This window comes from Frankliniella occidentalis, unplaced genomic scaffold (assembly GCF_000697945.3).
Source record: "Frankliniella occidentalis isolate FOCC.00 unplaced genomic scaffold, Focc_3.1 Scaffold1, whole genome shotgun sequence".
In the NCBI taxonomy this organism is placed as follows: Eukaryota; Metazoa; Arthropoda; class Insecta; order Thysanoptera; family Thripidae; genus Frankliniella; species Frankliniella occidentalis.
This window is the reverse complement of record NW_026267131.1, coordinates 1,740,527-1,758,033: the sequence shown is the minus strand read 5'-3', so window position 1 is coordinate 1,758,033 and position 17,507 is coordinate 1,740,527. Positions and strand designations below refer to the sequence as shown.

General features: G+C 45.1%; 4 protein-coding genes across 11 annotated transcripts in view; 2 read left to right on the top strand and 2 right to left on the bottom strand.

The window, feature by feature from the left end:
* LOC113213544 (chondroitin sulfate proteoglycan 4) overlaps positions 1-2,775 on the top strand; it is a 53,149-nt gene extending 50,374 nt beyond the window's left edge. For both annotated transcript variants that reach the window (XM_052265717.1, XM_052265670.1), the window contains exon 17: positions 8-2,775. In XM_052265717.1, coding sequence (XP_052121677.1) covers positions 8-454 — 447 coding nt within the window. In that variant the 3' untranslated portion in view covers positions 455-2,775. The remainder of the gene's footprint in view (positions 1-7) is intronic.
* A 1,351-nt stretch (positions 2,776-4,126) lies between these two features.
* On the bottom strand, positions 4,127-9,428 carry LOC113213498 (uncharacterized). 2 transcript variants are annotated; one of them, XM_052265849.1, is made up of 12 exons: positions 9,125-9,428; positions 8,323-8,858; positions 8,164-8,249; positions 7,960-8,075; positions 7,704-7,883; positions 7,457-7,617; positions 7,265-7,382; positions 7,060-7,168; positions 5,439-6,972; positions 4,930-5,345; positions 4,773-4,853; positions 4,127-4,693 (listed from the first exon to the last, which is right to left on the bottom strand). In XM_052265849.1, the coding sequence occupies exons 1-12, from the start codon at positions 9,286-9,288 to the stop codon at positions 4,580-4,582; spliced, it is 3,615 nt and encodes a 1,204-aa protein (XP_052121809.1). In that variant the 5' UTR covers positions 9,289-9,428; the 3' UTR covers positions 4,127-4,579. The 2 variants fall into 2 exon arrangements, with proteins under 2 accessions (XP_052121809.1, XP_026288372.1); XM_026432587.2 differs by having other exon boundaries at positions 4,930-6,972; positions 9,125-9,426.
* A 198-nt stretch (positions 9,429-9,626) lies between these two features.
* LOC113213473 (liprin-beta-1) overlaps positions 9,627-17,507 on the top strand; it is a 76,873-nt gene continuing 68,992 nt past the window's right edge. The window contains exons 1-2 of the mRNA XM_052266148.1: positions 9,627-9,841; positions 10,474-10,578. Of these exons, the coding sequence (XP_052122108.1) occupies positions 10,479-10,578 (100 nt within the window). The 5' untranslated portion in view covers positions 9,627-9,841; positions 10,474-10,478. The remainder of the gene's footprint in view (positions 9,842-10,473; positions 10,579-17,507) is intronic.
* On the bottom strand, positions 12,284-14,162 carry LOC113213503 (uncharacterized). 6 transcript variants are annotated; one of them, XR_003303763.2, is made up of 5 exons: positions 13,668-14,162; positions 13,275-13,593; positions 12,981-13,196; positions 12,700-12,861; positions 12,284-12,558 (listed from the first exon to the last, which is right to left on the bottom strand). XR_003303763.2 is itself a non-coding variant. In XM_052266513.1 (5 exons), exons 2-5 carry the CDS (start codon positions 13,350-13,352, stop codon positions 12,403-12,405), a joined length of 567 nt encoding a protein of 188 aa, XP_052122473.1. In that variant the 5' UTR covers positions 13,353-13,404; positions 13,905-14,049; the 3' UTR covers positions 12,291-12,402. The 6 variants fall into 6 exon arrangements, 5 of the variants coding, with proteins under 5 accessions (XP_052122473.1, XP_052122438.1, XP_052122506.1 ...); XM_052266513.1 differs by having other exon boundaries at positions 12,291-12,558; positions 12,981-13,151; positions 13,275-13,404; positions 13,905-14,049; XM_052266478.1 differs by having other exon boundaries at positions 12,291-12,558; positions 12,981-13,151; positions 13,668-14,048.

Here is a 17,507-nt window from a genome sequence, read left to right as displayed (position 1 = left end):
TCCGCAGGGCCTGCACGACGGGCAGAACGGCAAGTCGGACATCACGGACCGGTCGCTGGGCCCCATGCCGCTGCCACGGCCGCCCGACGACCTCATGCCCTCGTCGCCGAGGCCGAAGCACTTCGGGGTGCCGTCCCTGTCGCTGGCGTCCACGCCCACTTCCATGCCCGTCCCCCAGTGCAAGGTCATACCCCTGGGCCCAACGGGCGGCATCGGCGTGGACTCGGTGACGAGCTCGGAGCCCGAGCTGAACGTGAACCTCCGGTACCCCTACGGCGCCGACGACACGCCGCTGCCGCTGCCCCTGCCCCAGGAGTGGGGCAGCACGTTCGACGCGACGGCGGGCCTCGCGCCCTCGCCGTCCGACATCTCCTTCGGCACGCTGCCCAGCCAGGCGCAGGCGCGCGCCAGCGCCAACAACCCCCTGCTCAGGAGGAACCAGTACTGGGTCTGAGGGCGGCCTGGGCCGGTCGGAAACGGGCCCGGACCCTCGGTCTGGGCCTCGGCCGGCTCAAGGACTCTGCGATAGGGGCCCCCGCATGTGTCCTGGATGTGACTTCGACATCGCAGGAGTTGGACTGCACAGAGCAGAGCGATGCACGCCTTGTCTCAGTTCAAGCCTTTACCGTTAAAGTGAGCAAGCTGTTTTCTCAGCGCAAGGCCTGTCTTGTTTTTGTTGTCGTAGTGAGTTTTGAAGGGAGTCATCTTTTGAACACAATTACGCTGTGTGTGGTCGTTTATTATTCCGTTCATGTCATCCTAAGGGTCCAAAAATGTTCAGTTCTCTTCTTCTCCACAGGGGCTTGATCTCATGCATGGAGCAAAACTTGTTGTCCAAAGTTCTGTTGACCTGCTTTTCTTTTATGAATCTATAGCTGACAGGTGTTTATCAAATATTGAAAAATACGAGCAAATCGTTCTGACTGAGTAAGTGTGATGTTTGCCATGTGTACCTTAAGACTCTTATGTTGTGACGGCTCAAATCTTATCACTGACTTCATTCTGATCTGCTCAAAATCCTGCACAAATTCCCACTCACATATTTGAGTATTACTCACTACATCATAGAATGTTTTATACCTCTCTGTAAGGAAATGTTTTGGAATTCCCTACAAACTGTATTGTGCCAATGACAGCATATATCTTTATTGATATGTAGCTATATGACTGAAGCACTTAAGCACCTAAGGGAATGTCATAATTAGGAAATTTTGCAAGGAAAATCTTTTTAAAATTGATAAGATTTGTTTTCGTAGGTGTGTAGTGTATTAGGAATATCAATAGTAAATATGTATTTAAAAAGTTGTCTTGTGTCTAGGTATGTTTTTTACAGACTTGATTAACTATTGTATAATAAATGTGCCAAACATTTACAATACTGAACTGAAATATTGTATGTGTGCCTGCATTGCATCAACGTTGTTGTAAATACATATATGTGTCAAGCTCTCGCTTTCATTTTCTGGTCAAAATTATGAGAAAGTTTAAAGAATACAGGTAGTGTTCCCAAAATTTGTTTAACGATTGGTCATTTTAAGACTGCAATGTTCTGTACTATGCTCTCTCCTGTTTTTCTTTCAAAATATGTACTTGCGCTCCTAAAAAAATATTTGAAGACAATAGTGTTTTTATTTAAAAGCATCGTTATATTTTTTCTTGTACATAAAAGTCAGAATGCTATATAACTGCAGTTGGTCTAATGTAATTTTGTTGTTGACTATGAGTGAGTTTATATGGTTTGGTTTTAACTACTGAGCTAAAGGTTTGAATGACCTTAATCAGTTTGCGGCTGTTAATTATGTTAGTGTTACAAATTTTAAATTCCAAAGGTTAAGATAAGTTCTATGTAGTTTTGATTTCATAATCAGGAAAATTAGATTTTCTTGTGTAGTTAAGTGTTACTTTGTTGACATATTCTGTTTAACATTATTATTATCACCAAGGGAAACATTTTTGTCAAAAAATAATATTGTGATCTCTTTACAAGCTCACACTTTTTGCTCTTGATAGCACAAGGTAAGGTCACTGGTAGTGTCAAAAAACGTCTTGGTTAGACAACAGTGACCTCCTTGACAATTTTGTAACAAAGCCGTTTCCCTAGGGGTTTTCTTCAGTCTCAGCCAAAATTGATTCAGAATTAAAGAACTTGCATCAAGTTGCATGTTCTCAAGTAAAATTTAAGCTCACTGAAAAGAATGTAAAATTATTGCACAAAAGTGCAGTAAGGAAACTTGTGAACTTAGTAAAGTTTCTGACAAAATCAAAGCTCTAATAAATTCTTGTGCAGAGGTTAGATAGATCTTCACAGAAGACAACATTATTTATGAAAAATGCAATGGGCAGACACAAACCTCATTTAAACCTATGTGGTTTATTTAAACCTATGTGGTTTACACACAAATTCTACAATTGAAGCATTTCATCCTGGTCATGGTGCTCTGGCATTGTGGCTCTATAGTCTGCATCTATTTTCAAATAATTTTCTAATGTCACTTTTTTTTTTTTGAAACACTGAAAAATTGGGCGTAGAAACGCTACGTAGATAACCAGTAACCACTGATATAAAGAAAGAAAATAGCCACCTCATTTTCACCATGTTTTTCATAGATTTATTATAGCCCTCTTTTGTATCATTTTTGTCTTGTAGTTGAATATCCTTAAAAATATTTATGTTTGAATTTGACTAGCTCACTTCAGCACCATACTGATAGCAGACATATGTTTGGCTGTTCTTGTTTAAGTTTGTCAAAAATAAAAACGACTACCTCTATAAAAGCATGAAAGCTAAACCCAATCACACTCACCGTCTCATATGTTGATCCGCTCTCGCCCATTGTTGGCGCGCCGGCCCGGCCCGCCTGTGTAGATCCTCCCGCGCGAGCAGCGGCATGGGTGGCACGTCCTTCGGGCGGGCCTGGTCGGCCTGGTCCAGGACCTCGGACGTCCTGCTGAGGGCGCGCTCCCCCCCGGGGCAGCCTAGCCGGCTGCGCAGCGAGGCGCGCTGCCCGCCCTGCCCGCCCGCCGAGTACTTCCCCCTGGCGCCCGCCGTGCAGGCCGCGCTCAACGAGCAGATCGGCGCCGAGCTGGACGCCAGCCTCGGCTACCTGGCCATGGTAGGCGTCTCGGAGAGGAGTAGAGTGACCCTGCTCCTGCTCAACTTGGGAGGCCTGCAGTGTGACTCCGCACAGGATTTCCGCGTACCTCCATCCTTGTCACTCACATGGGGCACCTTAGGGCGCGACTGGACACTGTGCGGACTCACCCAGCTAGCGCCTGCGGGGCGGGGCGTAGGCAGTCCCGCCAGACACGCCGCCGCGGCGGGTGGCCCACGCCGCCCCTGCGCTCCTCTCGAGGCCCCTCTCCCCAGTGCAGGCGTGCTCCATGTCGGCGGTGACGGTGTCGCTGCGGGGCGCGGCCGCCATGTTCCTGGCCAACGCCGAGGAGGAGCGGGGCCACGCGCTGCTGCTGGCGCGCTGGCTGGCAGCCCGCGGCGGCTGCCTCCTGCCCAGGGACATCCGGGCCGCGGGCGCGCCCGCCCCCACCAGGCCGGGCCGCGCCTGGGAGCAGCTCGACGAGGCGCTCGGCTCGGCCGTGGCCATGGAGCGGCAGGTCACCGAGTCCCTCCTGCGGGTGCACGGCGTGGCGCGGGACGCCAGGGACGTGGCCACGGCGAACATGGTGTCGCGAGTCATGCTGGCCGAGCAGGTCGGCCAGTTCAATTACAATTAAACCCTGGAATCGAGTTGGGTGGCCGACGTTGACAAGTTACTAATGAATGGGATCTCTCAAAAGAACTCGACCATCTATAGTTAAATGTATCAATTGGCAAAGCGTCTCAGCTCGTTTCTGGGGCACGACAAATTACATTTGCTTTGAAATTCGGTCTGTATTACTCACTAAGTTGTGTTACTCTAGGTGGAGACCCTGTACTTTCTCGGTCAGCTGTATACAAGACTGCAACATGTGAAAGATTCGCCTCAAGGTCTTCACTTGCTGGATGAGATGCTTCATAAAACATTTAAAAGTTGACATTGTTTGGAGTCGGCTTCTTTGAAGAAAGAGTACTTTTACAAGTACATGTCAAGAAATGTCAATAAATTTAAAAAAACAACAACAAAAGACACACTTTAAAAGAGTAACAAATTTTTACCTATTGGGTAACAAAGTTTACATTACAATCACAAAACAACTAGAAAATTACCAAACAACAACAAAATTGAAGAGAGATGTCCCTAAAACTAAAATTCTGTACCCTAATTCGAGAGGAAAAACATGGAAATACTACACCCATTGGCATCAAAATATTTTTGATGTCATACAAAAGTAACTGAGACAGTATTAAATGAAAAAACAAAACAGTTACATACTGTAATTCATAGTCTTTTACGCTGTAAAAAAGCAAAAAAAAGCATGCCTGCTAATATAATCTGAGAATACTGGGATTTTAACAGATTAGCTGCCTGTTGTAAGTTAGCCCATTGAAATCTTACATAAAATCATAGGTAAAATCACGGTAGAGTAAAGATTAGATTACATTCAGAGGAAAAATAGGCAAAATAGATCCCATGACAAGTGAAAATCAATCTTGAATGGCTGACATGGACAATTTAACACTCCTGTTGACTTGACGAAGAATGTCTAGCCATGTGCTCTCAGAAAGTTGCCTACAAGCTAAACCAGATCGTTTAGGTTTCTGAAATATAAAAATAAAAATGCTAATATTCTTTTCAAAGGAATTAAAACCAATCACACTAAATAACTAATTCTCTTACCTCTTCCAGGGCTACTTCATGTATTCCAGGCAATCTGGAAGGTTTTGATTCAGTATGTTCTGGCAGCAAAGAAATAGACGTCTGGAAACAAATATCAGATTTGAAAAATTGTGCATGAGCGCTGCAGACATAACCAAGTGAAAATTTGAAAACATACCTCTGATTTATCCGTATTACTCTCAGAGTCACTCTCAGAGCTAATTCTTCTAATAACCTTTGGTCGACTCTTTTTTGTTCCTGGTTTCCATGAAGGGTCAAGGGGATCATCAGAGTCTGTCTCTGAGAAATTTAAGACTTTTGGCTTCTTTTTGGATGGGCGTGACTCAAAACAACTTGATATACTTGAATCACTGAAGTTATCATTCGAAATCACCTTCCTTTTGGCTGATTTTTTGTTTTGTTTTTTGAACCACTCACTCAGAGGCTCAGAATCACTAGAGTCAAATGAGTACTTGGTTTCACTCTGTATTTTATGAATAGGTTTCTTTCCTTTTCTGTTGAGAGAATTCTGATGTTTGACATCCTGCTCACATACCAGCTTATTTCCTTTAGATTCATCCCTCATATGAATAGGTTTCTTTTCTTTTGAATTGAGAGAATTCTGATGTTTTACATTTTGCTCACATACCGGCTTATTTCCTTTGGATTCATCCCTCATATGAATAGGTTTCTTTCCTTTTGTATTGAGAGAATTCTGATGTTTTACATTCTGCTCACATACCGGCTTATTTCCTTTAGATTCGTCCCTCATATGAATAGGTTTTTTTTCTTTGTTTTTCTGAGAATTCTGATGATTCAACTTCTGCTCACATACCAGCTCTTTACCTACAGATTCATCCCTCGATGGTGAAGCAACACATGAGTTAGAGGTTTTATCCATCATTAAAATCTTTTCCTGGGACTTACTGGTTCCCTCAATTTTCAATGGTTGTTCTGCTGATCTCATTTTATCCCAAAATGGTGTTCCCTCACTATCAATCTTATCAGTGGTACAACAGGTGCAATCGGTAGAGCATCTAGAAACTGAAGAGTCACTTTGAGATTCATCATTTGGATGTTCACCTTGTGGACCTTCATTGTTTTGAATTTCATCATGAGAAGCTTCTCCATTTTGGGGTTCATCAATATCACTCAAAGAACTTTTATCTAGAAGTGTTACACCAGCTTGTTTGGAATCCATACTTTCGTCATAAGCTGGGTTTCTGACCATGGCTGAATTAGTTTGTGGTGATAATTTTTCCTTGTTGAATTCCTGTGGACTGTAAGCAGGGTTTTTAATCCTCCCCATGTTAGAGAAATCATTCATTACTTCCATTAGATTAATATTTGCAAATGAAGTTTTTGCTGTATCTTGGAATGTTTCATTTGGCAAATCAATTAACTTTTCAATAAGAGGTTGCAGTATGCCTGACACTGATGGATCACTGTCTGAGACACTCCTCAGAGTTTGCACGACTGAATCACGGTTGACAACACTTGCACCATCAGTTGTTATTGAGTACTGGCTTAATTTAGGGATTACCAGCATTTCCTTCTCTGCATCTGTTGACTTGCATTCAACAATAGTTTCCGCACAAAGTTGCACTCTTTCATTGGGGACAAAAACAGGAGCTGGACCAGCATCACTTGAGTGCTGCCTCCTGTCCTCACATCCCAACAGATAGTTTGGCTGATCCTCATCAAAGGTTTGTGGTTCAGACGGCTCAACAGCAACACCAGCTTGCCCTGCATCAAGGTCACCACTAATTTTCTCTACGAGAGGAACCTCCACCAAAAATCCTCCATCACTGAGTTCATACTCTCGTCCTGCATGATACTCTATGATGCTATTGTCAACAAGAACAGAACTTGTTATATTTACACTACACATGTCATTAATGTGCTGAGATGTATTTGTTATGCCTTCTGAAGAATCACACTGGATGCTGCTGCCAGCAATAAGCAATGGGATATCGACTTTACTTCTGCTTCTTGTGCTACGAGCAGGCCCATCTTCTGGTTCAGATTCTGACATTTTGAAACTAGATGACTCTTTTAAAAGTTGTTTCTCCACTTGTGCGGGAACCATCATCCCTGCTAGCATGGTGGCCATGGCTTTTTTGGGTTTGCCTTTATCTTTTCTTGTTGCTCTGTTTTCTTTCTTTTTGACTGGCTTTGCAGGGCCATTTTCATGTACAGATATGTGCTTCCAAAGTGCTCTCTGAGGTCGGATTTGAAATGAGAAAAAAAGTTTTAAATGATATGAAGAAAGAATTGAATGTTAAGTGATACAACTGCTGCTACATACCTTGCTCATAAATATCATCACACAGTCTGACCAGGGACAGGCAAAGTTGCTTTTCCTTTCATGTTTTAAACGAATATGACTCTGTAAATTTCTATTCTGATAGTAAACCCTAGAAAAGAAGCAGTAAATTCATTTTTAGCATAAAAATAATTAAAAGGTAATGATTACAAAATTTATCTGCCTAAACACTGTAGTGATACATTACCTATCACATGATTCATAGGTGCATTTAAAAACTTGTTTTTCTGTCAAATGGGTCAGGACATGTTGCCTAAGGTTGAATTTTGTAGTAAATGTTTGTTTACAATGTGCACATTCAAGAGCTACGGCAAAAAGAGCATTTTTAAAGTGTTATTGAAATTATTGTTTTAAATACAATGTTCTGAAAAATACTTACATTGGAAGCACTTGCTGTGTTCATTTTTGTGCTTCCTAAAGGCTGAGTAATTACTGAAGACTTGTTCACACCCAGGAACATCACAAGGATATTCCTTGTGTGATCTCATATGTCGCCTTAACATATTATCAGTGTAGGCACCAGCATTACACTTCGCACATCTGGAAAGCCAATTAATCACGTGAAAAATTACAATTTTGGGTCTGTAAAAACAACCAAATTGTCTAAAAAATAAGCAGAGTCTTACCTTAAGGGGGGTTGTCCATCGTGCTCAGCAATGTGATACCGAAGCTGTTTATTTTTTGGGAAAGATTGATCACAATGAGGGCACGGAAACTTTAGGTTTTCCCCTGAATGCTCCTTGTTTATATGCCGTTTCAAACCAGATCCAGTACGAAATAGTTTTGAACAATCTTCTTCAGGACACCTAGAGAACAGAAAATTTACCAAAATTAGTTGGATGCACCAATATGCAACACAAAAAGAAAGGAAAAATATGTTACTTTATTTGTTGGGAAGCAACAAGATCCGAGTGATTCCTGGATTTGTGCCTGACTAGATGGGCCTTATGAAAATATGACTTTGAGCAACCTTCAAAATCACAAGTATATGGACCCTCCTGGAATTGGTAGAAATAAGTGAGTCAATTATTTAAATTGTCTAATGAGAAACAAGACACTTCATTTTAAAAAATTTCAAACACATACTATTTTAATATGTCTATAAAGATGAGTACGCAAGCGCCATGGTCTACTAAAGGTTTTATCACATAGAAGGCACTTATGAGTTGAACCTAAAAAAATATTTTAAGATTAGAAGCGAGATGTAGGAGAGCAGTGCAAAGTTTCATAAGGGGGTAGTATTACCTGGACTTCCCCTTGACTCTTCCATTTCATCCAGGACATCATCATCATCTTCACTTTTAATCCAACTTGAATCAATTGAAGGCGTTCGTTTTTTAGATGAACGAGTTTTTCGTCTCTTGTTTTGAGGCACAGTGGTAGTATCTGAGTCATTGCCACTCCAATCCCACTCAACTGAAGAAGATCGTTTCCCTCTTCTAGTTCGTTTTGATGTCTCTTCCTGTTCTGAGGCACAGGATTGAGTTGTTTGAAGGTCATTTTTCACTCTGGTTCTAGTTTTCGATTTCTCTGTTGGTGACATAGTCTTTTTGATAGAGGTTTTCTCCACCAGCTGGGCTTCTTGAGGCTCATTGTTTAACACATCAAGCTGTCTTGGAGTTTGATTCAAAGTATATGTTATCACATTTATCTTAGGATTGTGTTCTCTAGGTCTGTTTTTACGAAGTTTGTTTTTGGCTTGTGCCAAAAGTTTGCCCCATGGTTCCTTGAACACATGACTAGGAGCTTGACTCGTAGAAATATTGTCAGTGTTGTTTGAACTGTAATTAAATAGATGTTGCAAAATGAAAACTATAAACAGAGGATTTAAAATATTAGAAAAGCGTGGTGAATTTAGTAGCATGAGGCAAGTCACCCCACAAGACTAAATTCCCCATTTTTTAAAAAGTGTCAACTGATTAAGAGCTGACATCAGTTCTCAGTTGCCTCTGGTAAAAAGAGCCAACAATAGAAAATCAACTACAATGCATAAAGGTAAGAAAATAGTTAACCATCAGAAAATTAAAAACAAGAACTTCCTTCATACCGTGAATCTGTGGAAGCTTTATTGGATGAGAAGGACCCAGAACCGTCTGTGTTCAGTGTGGTTGACTGGGAACAAGTTGTGGAAATGACACTGGCGGGCTGGTCGACTGAGACATCCACAGGAACTTCAGCAGACGGTTGATTCAAGACCACACAGCAGGCCATGGTGCTGACTGAGGCACCAAAGGAAGGTACCCAACGGCAAAAACTAGATTGGGCTGAGGATACCTGCTTTGTCAAACGTAAACACGTGTGTCTTCGGCTATACTTGGACCGTTCTGTGACGTCACGACTTGTGAATGACCAACGTACAACCTTAAAATGGGATCTGTTTTGCCATGAATCGGCGCACTAGAGCGCATTGTTTTGGAATTTGACCTAAAAAATTGAGTGTTAAATCAATTTCTTATTTACAAATAGTGTTTAACAGGGAAAATATTGCCACCGCGACAGGACTTGCAGCTTACGGTTGATCGGACAACCTGTTCAAAGGCAACGCCTTGTGGAGTGTCCTGCCTGAACGCTTTATTTTGTGTTGTTTGTGTTTGTGTTTTGACGGGATTCTGCTTGCTTATTTACGCTTTCTGCTTTGTTTTGAGTTGATTTATTGAACTCGTCGCGCTTCTTCCTAATTTCGAGCAACACCAAGAGCTGCGAATGTTCCCTGCAACGTTGTTCTGAGTGATTTTCGCTGAAATCGTGCAAACGCCCGACAGAGGTTAGTCCTTGGTTGTGACATGCCGTTGTGTTTACGTTCCACATAAGACAATTTGTGTTGTATGCCACCGGTTTGGGGGCTGAGAACAGCCCCGCGAATCTCTCGCTATGTCTTTTTACGCGTCCTGTCTCCCGGGCGGGGCTGCCAGAGGCGTGACGAGACTTCTCACGCGCACCGGAAGAGGGTTAACGTCACTGCTGTCATTACCGTGATCGCTCCCCTCCCATTTGCAATGAATGAAATGTCGCGATCGGAGGCGGTTGCGTGGGATTTGTTGCAGCGCGTCTGTTCGTCTCTGCCAGACCAGGTCACTGGTAGCTGCATAGCTTCAGTAAAACACCTCAAATAGAAAATGAGTGGTCTGTGAGGAAGCATAGGTTAAATGTTATGTAATTGTTTAGTTTTCTTCATTTTGAATAGGAGCTTTGCCCATTTTGCTCTTCTTCATTTTTACAATTTTCGTATAGAGGGAGACACAATGCAATCATTTGTATTCTTCCGTACTTTAGGCTGCTAAAATTAATCCATGACATTCCACAGGTGGTTGTGACTTGCCCCAACCTTTGGTTGGTATCTTTGGACGACATGGTCTTTATGCATTAATGTGTAATGTTTTGACATTGTGATTGCAGTTACAATGGGCAAATCAGACCAAGCGGATGGGCTGACCAGCCCTCACGCTGAAGCAAGCAAGCTTTTGGAGGCGGCTTTACAACAAATGGATGGCATCATCTCTGGTGAGTACACTGCCAAACACCTCTTTCCAACACAATAATTGACTAAATGAAAAAGAGAGAGAGAGAGAGAGACCCTGTATGAAAATCCATACACCATCGCTTTGGATCAATGTGCGGATGCCATTGCATGTAGTATCTCATGAGACGTCTGATGAGAAGGCAGGACAAGACATTATCACTTGAGTTGATTAGCAACTAGCAGTGGTCCATGTCCAGTGCAGGGGCTTGTCCGCCCGCCTTGGAGTCTCGAGTTTGTATTCTCTGGGGTCAGTTGCGAGTAGTAGCTAGCTGCCCCCCCCCCCCTCCCCAATCTTCCGCCCCCTCTTCTCACCCCTCCCCTTTTAGATTCCAGCCCCTCTCATTCCTTGTCCCCTAAGCATAGACGGAGGAGCCCCATTCTGCTTTGTATGCCTTCACCGTCGGAAGGGGAGGGTTGGAGTAGAGGGGAGGGGGTGCCTGGACGACTACGGGAGAGGACCGAGTTAGGAGGGAGGGGGAGCTTCTCAAAGGGGTGGTGTGTGGAAGGGGGGGGGGGGGATGACAGTGGCGAATCCCGCTGTGACCGACGCCCGCTCTGACTTTTCCCTCTCACCCGATGCCGATCTTCGCCTTCAACTGGAACGATGCACGATTGTAGCGCAACAGATGGGTCTGCGACAATCAAAAAAACTGCTAGTTACTCTTAAAAGATGCCGCTGATCGCCTCCTCGCCCCCCCCCCACACACACACAAAACCGCGTCTAAAGTATGCAGTGTATAGTTGAAGGATAGGAGATATAACTTTGTGTACTAAACTTCCTGTATTTGGAGAGCGCGCGATATCATAGAACTCTGTTGTTAGGAGACATCATAATTTTGTTGCAACACAATTATTTTCTGTAAATCAACTGAAAGTATATTCGCTACGCTCAACACCTCTTTGTTACCTACAGAATGTTATGTCGTCGTTTTTAAAAAATTTCATACCGTGTTTCACTGTAGCCTGGCTGAAACATAACATTCTGTTGGTAAACAAAGAGGCCTCTTTGCTGAAACACGACGTGAAATTTCCAAAAAACAACAACATACCTTGGCGCGGAGTTTAGCACGACGCACAGGAAACGATCTGAAAGCGAACAAATATTTTTTGCGTCGGGTTGCTGGACGAAAATGATCCCTCCCTTTGCCAATTTCGGTGTGGGGCAGTCCAGATTTTTATTTAAATCCCTTACCAACACCTCATTTTCTTCGTGTTGGGGAGAACAGGTATTAACGAGCCGAAAATGAGTGCCGCGTAAGTCCTCTCATATCAGATTCCCAAACTCATACGGCATGGGAGTAAATGTTACCGGACAGCTTGGACTCCAGTATGCAGACCAACGTGTTCTAAGGTGATCATAGGCGGATGACCCGAATATTGAGTTATTTTGCGTCTTCGGTCATTAGTTTGGGAGATAATGGCAAGTGGATAATAAACCACCACGAAGTTCCGCGTTATCCGCGCGGTGTAAAGTCATTCGCGACAACAAAAGAAGTTTCTCTCTGCACTGGGAACATTTCTTGTTCTTCTTACCACTGTCAAAAATTGTCGTACCGTGTACAGGAAAATTTACCATTGAAAAACCGTACAATTACAACTCAAGATATTGTATATGTACGAGCTTTCGGTATCGACCTGAAAGCGAATGACGAACAAGAGTAGAAGATTGAAAGTACCGGTAGTAGTTCCAAAAAACAAAATTAGTAGACACAGTTTTAACAGATATTTATTTAGATCCAAACGTTGCCATATATTTTGTAATGTAAGACAATACATTAACGATAGTGATTTTATGATGTAGGATGTTAATCGACTTTAGGGATTGCATGAAATTCTCCGGACAAGCACAAGTATTTGTCAGCCTTACCTGACGTCGATCTGTGCTTATAGCGCCCATAAGGCATAATTGGAATATTTGGAAATACCCACTCAATCGGGGCGTTACGGACCTCGTAAACTCCCTGTAAATAGAGGCAGTTCCAGTCTTTTAATTTTTCATTCTTTTGTGTTTGCTCTTTAATATAAATTACTTATTTTTTTTAATGTCATCTGTTAACAGTTGTCGCCAATGAGAAGAGCAAAACTGCAGTTTAAGAACTTACACGTTTGATTATGCACCGGTCTTTGATTTCTCTCTTAAATACATGTTCGTAAAAACTAGGGGTATTCGCCCTTAGACTCGAACATGCTCTGTTTTTAAAGAAAAGAACAAAAGCGTTTTCCTTCCATTGGTTATTCGCCCAGACATCTAATATTACTTTCAGCTGTTATAGTAAACAATGATTTAGGTACATGTAATCATTTCCTAATCCCACTTTTAATCAGTATCCTGAAGGCTTTAAAATAAGTTTAAAGGATTATCTCTAATGAGGCGATATCTTACCCACCAGCTGTCATCCATATCTACATTTCTAGCCGTTAAGTTACCGGTTAGCAGTTGAAGTTCTCTTGGTTTATATGGATTGAAGCGAGAAGGATGGAAAGCCCATTGCCAGGGAAGCGAGAGGTTTGTCTCACAATTGTAAAAACGTTCGGCGAAAGCTATATATGGGCCCTATACAGAAAAGAGACACGAAGCATATCCGTGATCCCCAGAGAACTAAGGAAAGTGTTCCGGTAAACAATCTTTTTTTACATTCAATTTGTAGGCATTCGCACAAGGCACTTCCTATCTTACCGCGAAAGAGTTCAAAGTTCTGCCATGGGTGCTCATCCGGCACAGTAGTGCGAGAAGGGCTACGATTGTTAGTGACATCTTTGTTTGATCACTAAACTGCTTTTGTAGTTAGGCGGCACTTGTAAGGAAACTTGTAAATTTGTAAAGACTCTTTACCAGAGGGGAAAAAGAGATTGGTCACCACAGTCGCAAGAAATTAGTTGATTTGGTGACTGAAGGGGAAATCACTTGCGTACTAACTCGTACACCCGGGCCTGTACTTAAGGCGCACTAACGGCGTAATAACGCGCACTAATGGTACAAATGAAGCGTAATAGTGCTGTAATAACAAACTTTTGTAAACATTTGTAAAATGACGCTAAAAATAGGGTGTACTAACGTGTACTAACGTACTAAATCGTAAATCTGGAGTGATTTCCCCCTTGTTAATGACAGACAATTTGAAATCAACTATGACAGCAAATAATTAGTTGCCAGAGCTCAGAGTTAGATGCTACAGCCAAGCTGATGCTACAGCAGCCAACCGGTTTGTTTTGTTGACTAACCACCGAATTGGTGTTGGAACTAACGCATTCGCTATTGCAGCTACATCTTGGCCGTAGCAGCTGACTCTTGTCTCTCACAACTAACCATTAGTTGCTACAGCTAATTAATTAGCTCTCATCAAATTAAGCAATTTCTCAGATGTGACAGCCGTCAGTCTACGCCCGCCCGCCCTGCCGTGATTGCGACTAAAGTGCGACCATGCCATGTGCCTGCAGGCGAGACAGATGCGGGTACGGTTGTCGTGTAAAAACAAGATTGGTAGCAAGATTTCACACCACATATCATACCAATCTACTTCCGGGACAGCTTCTTTATTTTATTTTTTTCGAAAATTGAGCGGCATTCTTGTCTGTGACACGCAGGGCCTACTGCACGAAACTCGTTCAACACCCAGAACATCACTCGCCACCACAACAAGAGTGATGCGAGAGTGATGCTTTATTTTTGGCATTTTCTCAGATTTTTTTGTTGACTATTTCAGAACCTTGCATGCAAGATTTCCCCGACAAAAATTGGTTTAAAAATCTGCAGTTAGGTTTAACCTGAATCAAAACCACGAGGACTTTAAAATTACACATGGGTTTTAGTATACTATGTAAAGCAGGCGTAACCTAAAATAAATATTTCATCAAAAAAAAACTTGACAAGCTGCTTACTGGAAACGCAATTGCGTGAATGTCGCAGACTTGTTGTCGTGTGAATGTGAATGTCGCACACTTGTAGTTGTGTAAATATTGATTCGCACACTTGGGAGGGGTGGGGGTAACCGTGTGAATTTTTTGCTACTTATTTTTTTTTTTCGAAAGTATTTCTATTTGACATTTTTTAAATACCTGAGTTGCCACCTGAGTGTGCTGACAGACGTTGTGACAAGGTCTCTTTTTTGTCTCTGCCCTTCAAGATGAAGAATAAGGCCTACAAATATGTCTTTGGTTGAAGAGCTCGTGGGAAGCGGGAGGCGAGGAGCGGGCGAAAAAGGGAGGACATGGAGGCGCTCGCCAGCCAGCGACACGGGAGGCTGTTAACATTTCAGAGTCAGTGCGGCGCGGTTCCCATCTGGGAGGTTCTGCGACACCACCCCATCCACCGCACCCTCCCCTCGCTGCAGCTCGCTGTGTGTGAGAGAGAGAGAAGGGAGGGAGGGAGGGAGCAGAGAATCTCGGCGGGAAAGGGAGGGGGTCGTCCTCGGCAGCTACGGAAGGCCTTGATGGGATTCATTTGCCGCGGCTCGAGGCGGGGGGCGCCCTTTCTTGTGTGCGTCTGAACTGCGCGTCGTGGGGTTCACACATGCGGGGCCCTGCTTGCGCAGTGTAGCTCCTAGCCCGGTGGTGCTCCAGCACACCGCATGTCGCCCATAGCCGGGCCGGACAGCGAGGCTCTGAGGCCGGAGTGGAGGGAGGACAGGCGTAAGAGGCGTAAGCTGACATGTTGTCGGCTATTGGGTCCCGAGGTGTGCCGGCCCCGGAGGTGTCCGGGGGGCGCTTCGCTTGGGCGGGTCCAGGCTCGGGTGGATCCGTCCAGGAGCCCGGCTGCTGCGGGGCGTGGCGGGGTGGGGTTGGCCTGGAGAGGCGCGCTGGGGCCGGCTGGGCCTGCGCCGGGCCGTCTCAAAGGCTTTGCCGGGTCCAAGGAAGGCGCGACTGGCGGGGCCTCAAGCAGGGCGGGCGAGGAATGCCAGGAGCCCGGATGTTACACGGTGCATGTGTTGTGCCCGGGGGACAGGCAGAGGGTGCCACTACAAAGGCCGAACAGGAGACCATCTTATGGTGGTGTAGAAAAGCAGCACGTCCTTTCTCCCCCTCTTCCTACAGATTCGGGTAAAGCTTTGCTGGCGAATTTATTTTTACAGTTGTGGCAGTCGCTTTTTGCACTGCGTGCGTCTGTCAGTCAGTGCGTCTGACGCTGGCGCCAGGGCCGGTGACAGGCGCGCGTATGCCGCGTCACGTTATGCCCCCCAACCCTTCACCTCTTTCTCTCCATCATATCGGAGTCAATTTACTTTGGCAGTGGCCATGGTGGCACCATTGTGGACTGCTCCCCCCGCTGCTCCCCCCTGTCCCGGGCCTTTGGGCTCTCTGGTGCTTCATCGCTCATAATCACTAACCACCCACCCCTTGACAATAGAGCGGAGGCGCACTCTTCCCTTCCCGCCCCACGTCTCTCTATCCCCCTCTGTCTCTCTCTCTCATTTTTTCTCTCTCTCTCTCTTGCGCGCTCGTTCGGAGACCATTGAGGCGCTCTTCCTCTCTGTGCTCTACATCCGTGTCGACAGTGCCCTCACCCTCTAGGTTGGTTTTCTGTTTTCCCTCGTCTCTCTCTCTATCTCTCTCTCTCTCTTTCACTCCCCCTCCCTTTCCCGGCTCATCACAAGAGTCCTTGGCGCGGATAACATCCCTCGCTATCATCAGTCATCGTGCCCACCATTCTAATGTTTTACCTCGGCCCTTGCAGAGCGCCTAGTTGCTCCGCCTCCTTATCTCATCCGGAGGGGTGCGAGAGGAAGGGGTAGATACCTGTTGTTGATACCTCACAGTGCGAAACGCGCGTCATCGGCCATTTGTTATGCCGTTTATTCGCCTACCCGATGCATTCTTTGTAGTCTGCTGTAGCCCTTCTCCAGTTTTCTTTTGTGTCGAGCTAGTCACCACCGTTCAAACTCGTCGTCGATGCTCTTTTCTCTTTCCTCTGAAATAGAAAGAACGGCAAAACGAAAAAGGAAAGTCGAAAGTTGGTCTCTTTGTACGCGATAGCACATCTTTCCCCCGCCTTGCTCTCCGTCGTGTGTTTCGCTGAACTTTGCAGGCGACGATCATGAGAGCACTTTGCGGTGCCCCCTGCCCTTCCCCCTTCCCTCCCCCTCTGCTCTCCCCCGCGCCCTCGACGATCACTTGGTGGCACTCCGGCCGCCGCCCTGGCCGCCCCGACCGCCCCTCGGCTCCTCTGTGCGTCGCTCAGCCGTTTTAACCCCGATCGCCGAGTGTAGTAAGAGTGTGTGTGAGATTCAGGAGGTGGCCAGCGCAACCATAAGGAATATCATCCATGGGAAATAATTAAAATACGTTCATCGAAAATCTGTTTGACTGTGTTTTTGCAGAAAAATGTGTAAGTTCATAAAAAGGAAAGTTGGATAGTCCAGGCTTTAGCTCAATCTGTATCTCCAAGCGTTGGAAAAATGGGATATTATAAATAGTAATGTGTAAGTTCATGGGGAAAGGTAAAATTACTCTGAACGAACCACAAGGACAATTAAAGCAGAACGCCTGCTGTAGGGAAAGTAGAGAGAAATCTGAAATTTTCCATTTGCGCGGGGCTTCCTAGAGGTTGTGTGTGTGTGCGCGCGCTCGTGTGTGTGTGTGTGTGTGCCGGAGAGGAAGAGAGCTTGGCCGGGAGAGAAGCAGGGAGAAGAGAAGGGTTCTGATGCAAACGCGGTAATCTAATTTAGCGGGCGCGAGTGCTTGACTCGGGAAGGGGGCCCCGGGCCTCCATTAAAGCCCACACCTGCGTGCGCGTGCGTGCGCGTCTCGTGCGCGCTCAGGTCATTGGTTCAAATACTCATCCGCACGCACGCTCGCACGCCCCCCGTCCCTTTGACACAATCGCCCAGCTCCCCTTCGCACTCCTTGTCGCCTCCCTTCGCCCTCCCCCCACCTGTTCCACCCTCGACCCCACCCGCCCGCGCCGGCCCAGTGG

Excerpts from the sequence above, each read along its gene's own strand:
- LOC113213498 (XM_026432587.2), bottom strand. The coding sequence starts at position 9,288 with ATGGCCTGCTGTGTGGTCTTGAATCAACCGTCTGCTGAAGTTCCTGTG. Across the intron at positions 8,250-8,322 it reads AGAGTCAAGGGGAAGTCCAG|GTTCAACTCATAAGTGCCTT; the intron begins GTAATACTACCC and ends ATATTTTTTTAG. Across the intron at positions 7,618-7,703 it reads GATGGACAACCCCCCTTAAG|ATGTGCGAAGTGTAATGCTG; the intron begins GTAAGACTCTGC and ends TTGGCTTTCCAG.
- LOC113213503 (XM_052266513.1), bottom strand. The coding sequence starts at position 13,352 with ATGTCACTAACAATCGTAGCCCTTCTCGCACTACTGTGCCGGATGAGC. Across the intron at positions 13,152-13,274 it reads GAACTTTGAACTCTTTCGCG|GGCCCATATATAGCTTTCGC; the intron begins GTAAGATAGGAA and ends TTTTCTGTATAG. Across the intron at positions 12,559-12,699 it reads ACCGGTGCATAATCAAACGT|GGAGTTTACGAGGTCCGTAA; the intron begins GTAAGTTCTTAA and ends CTCTATTTACAG.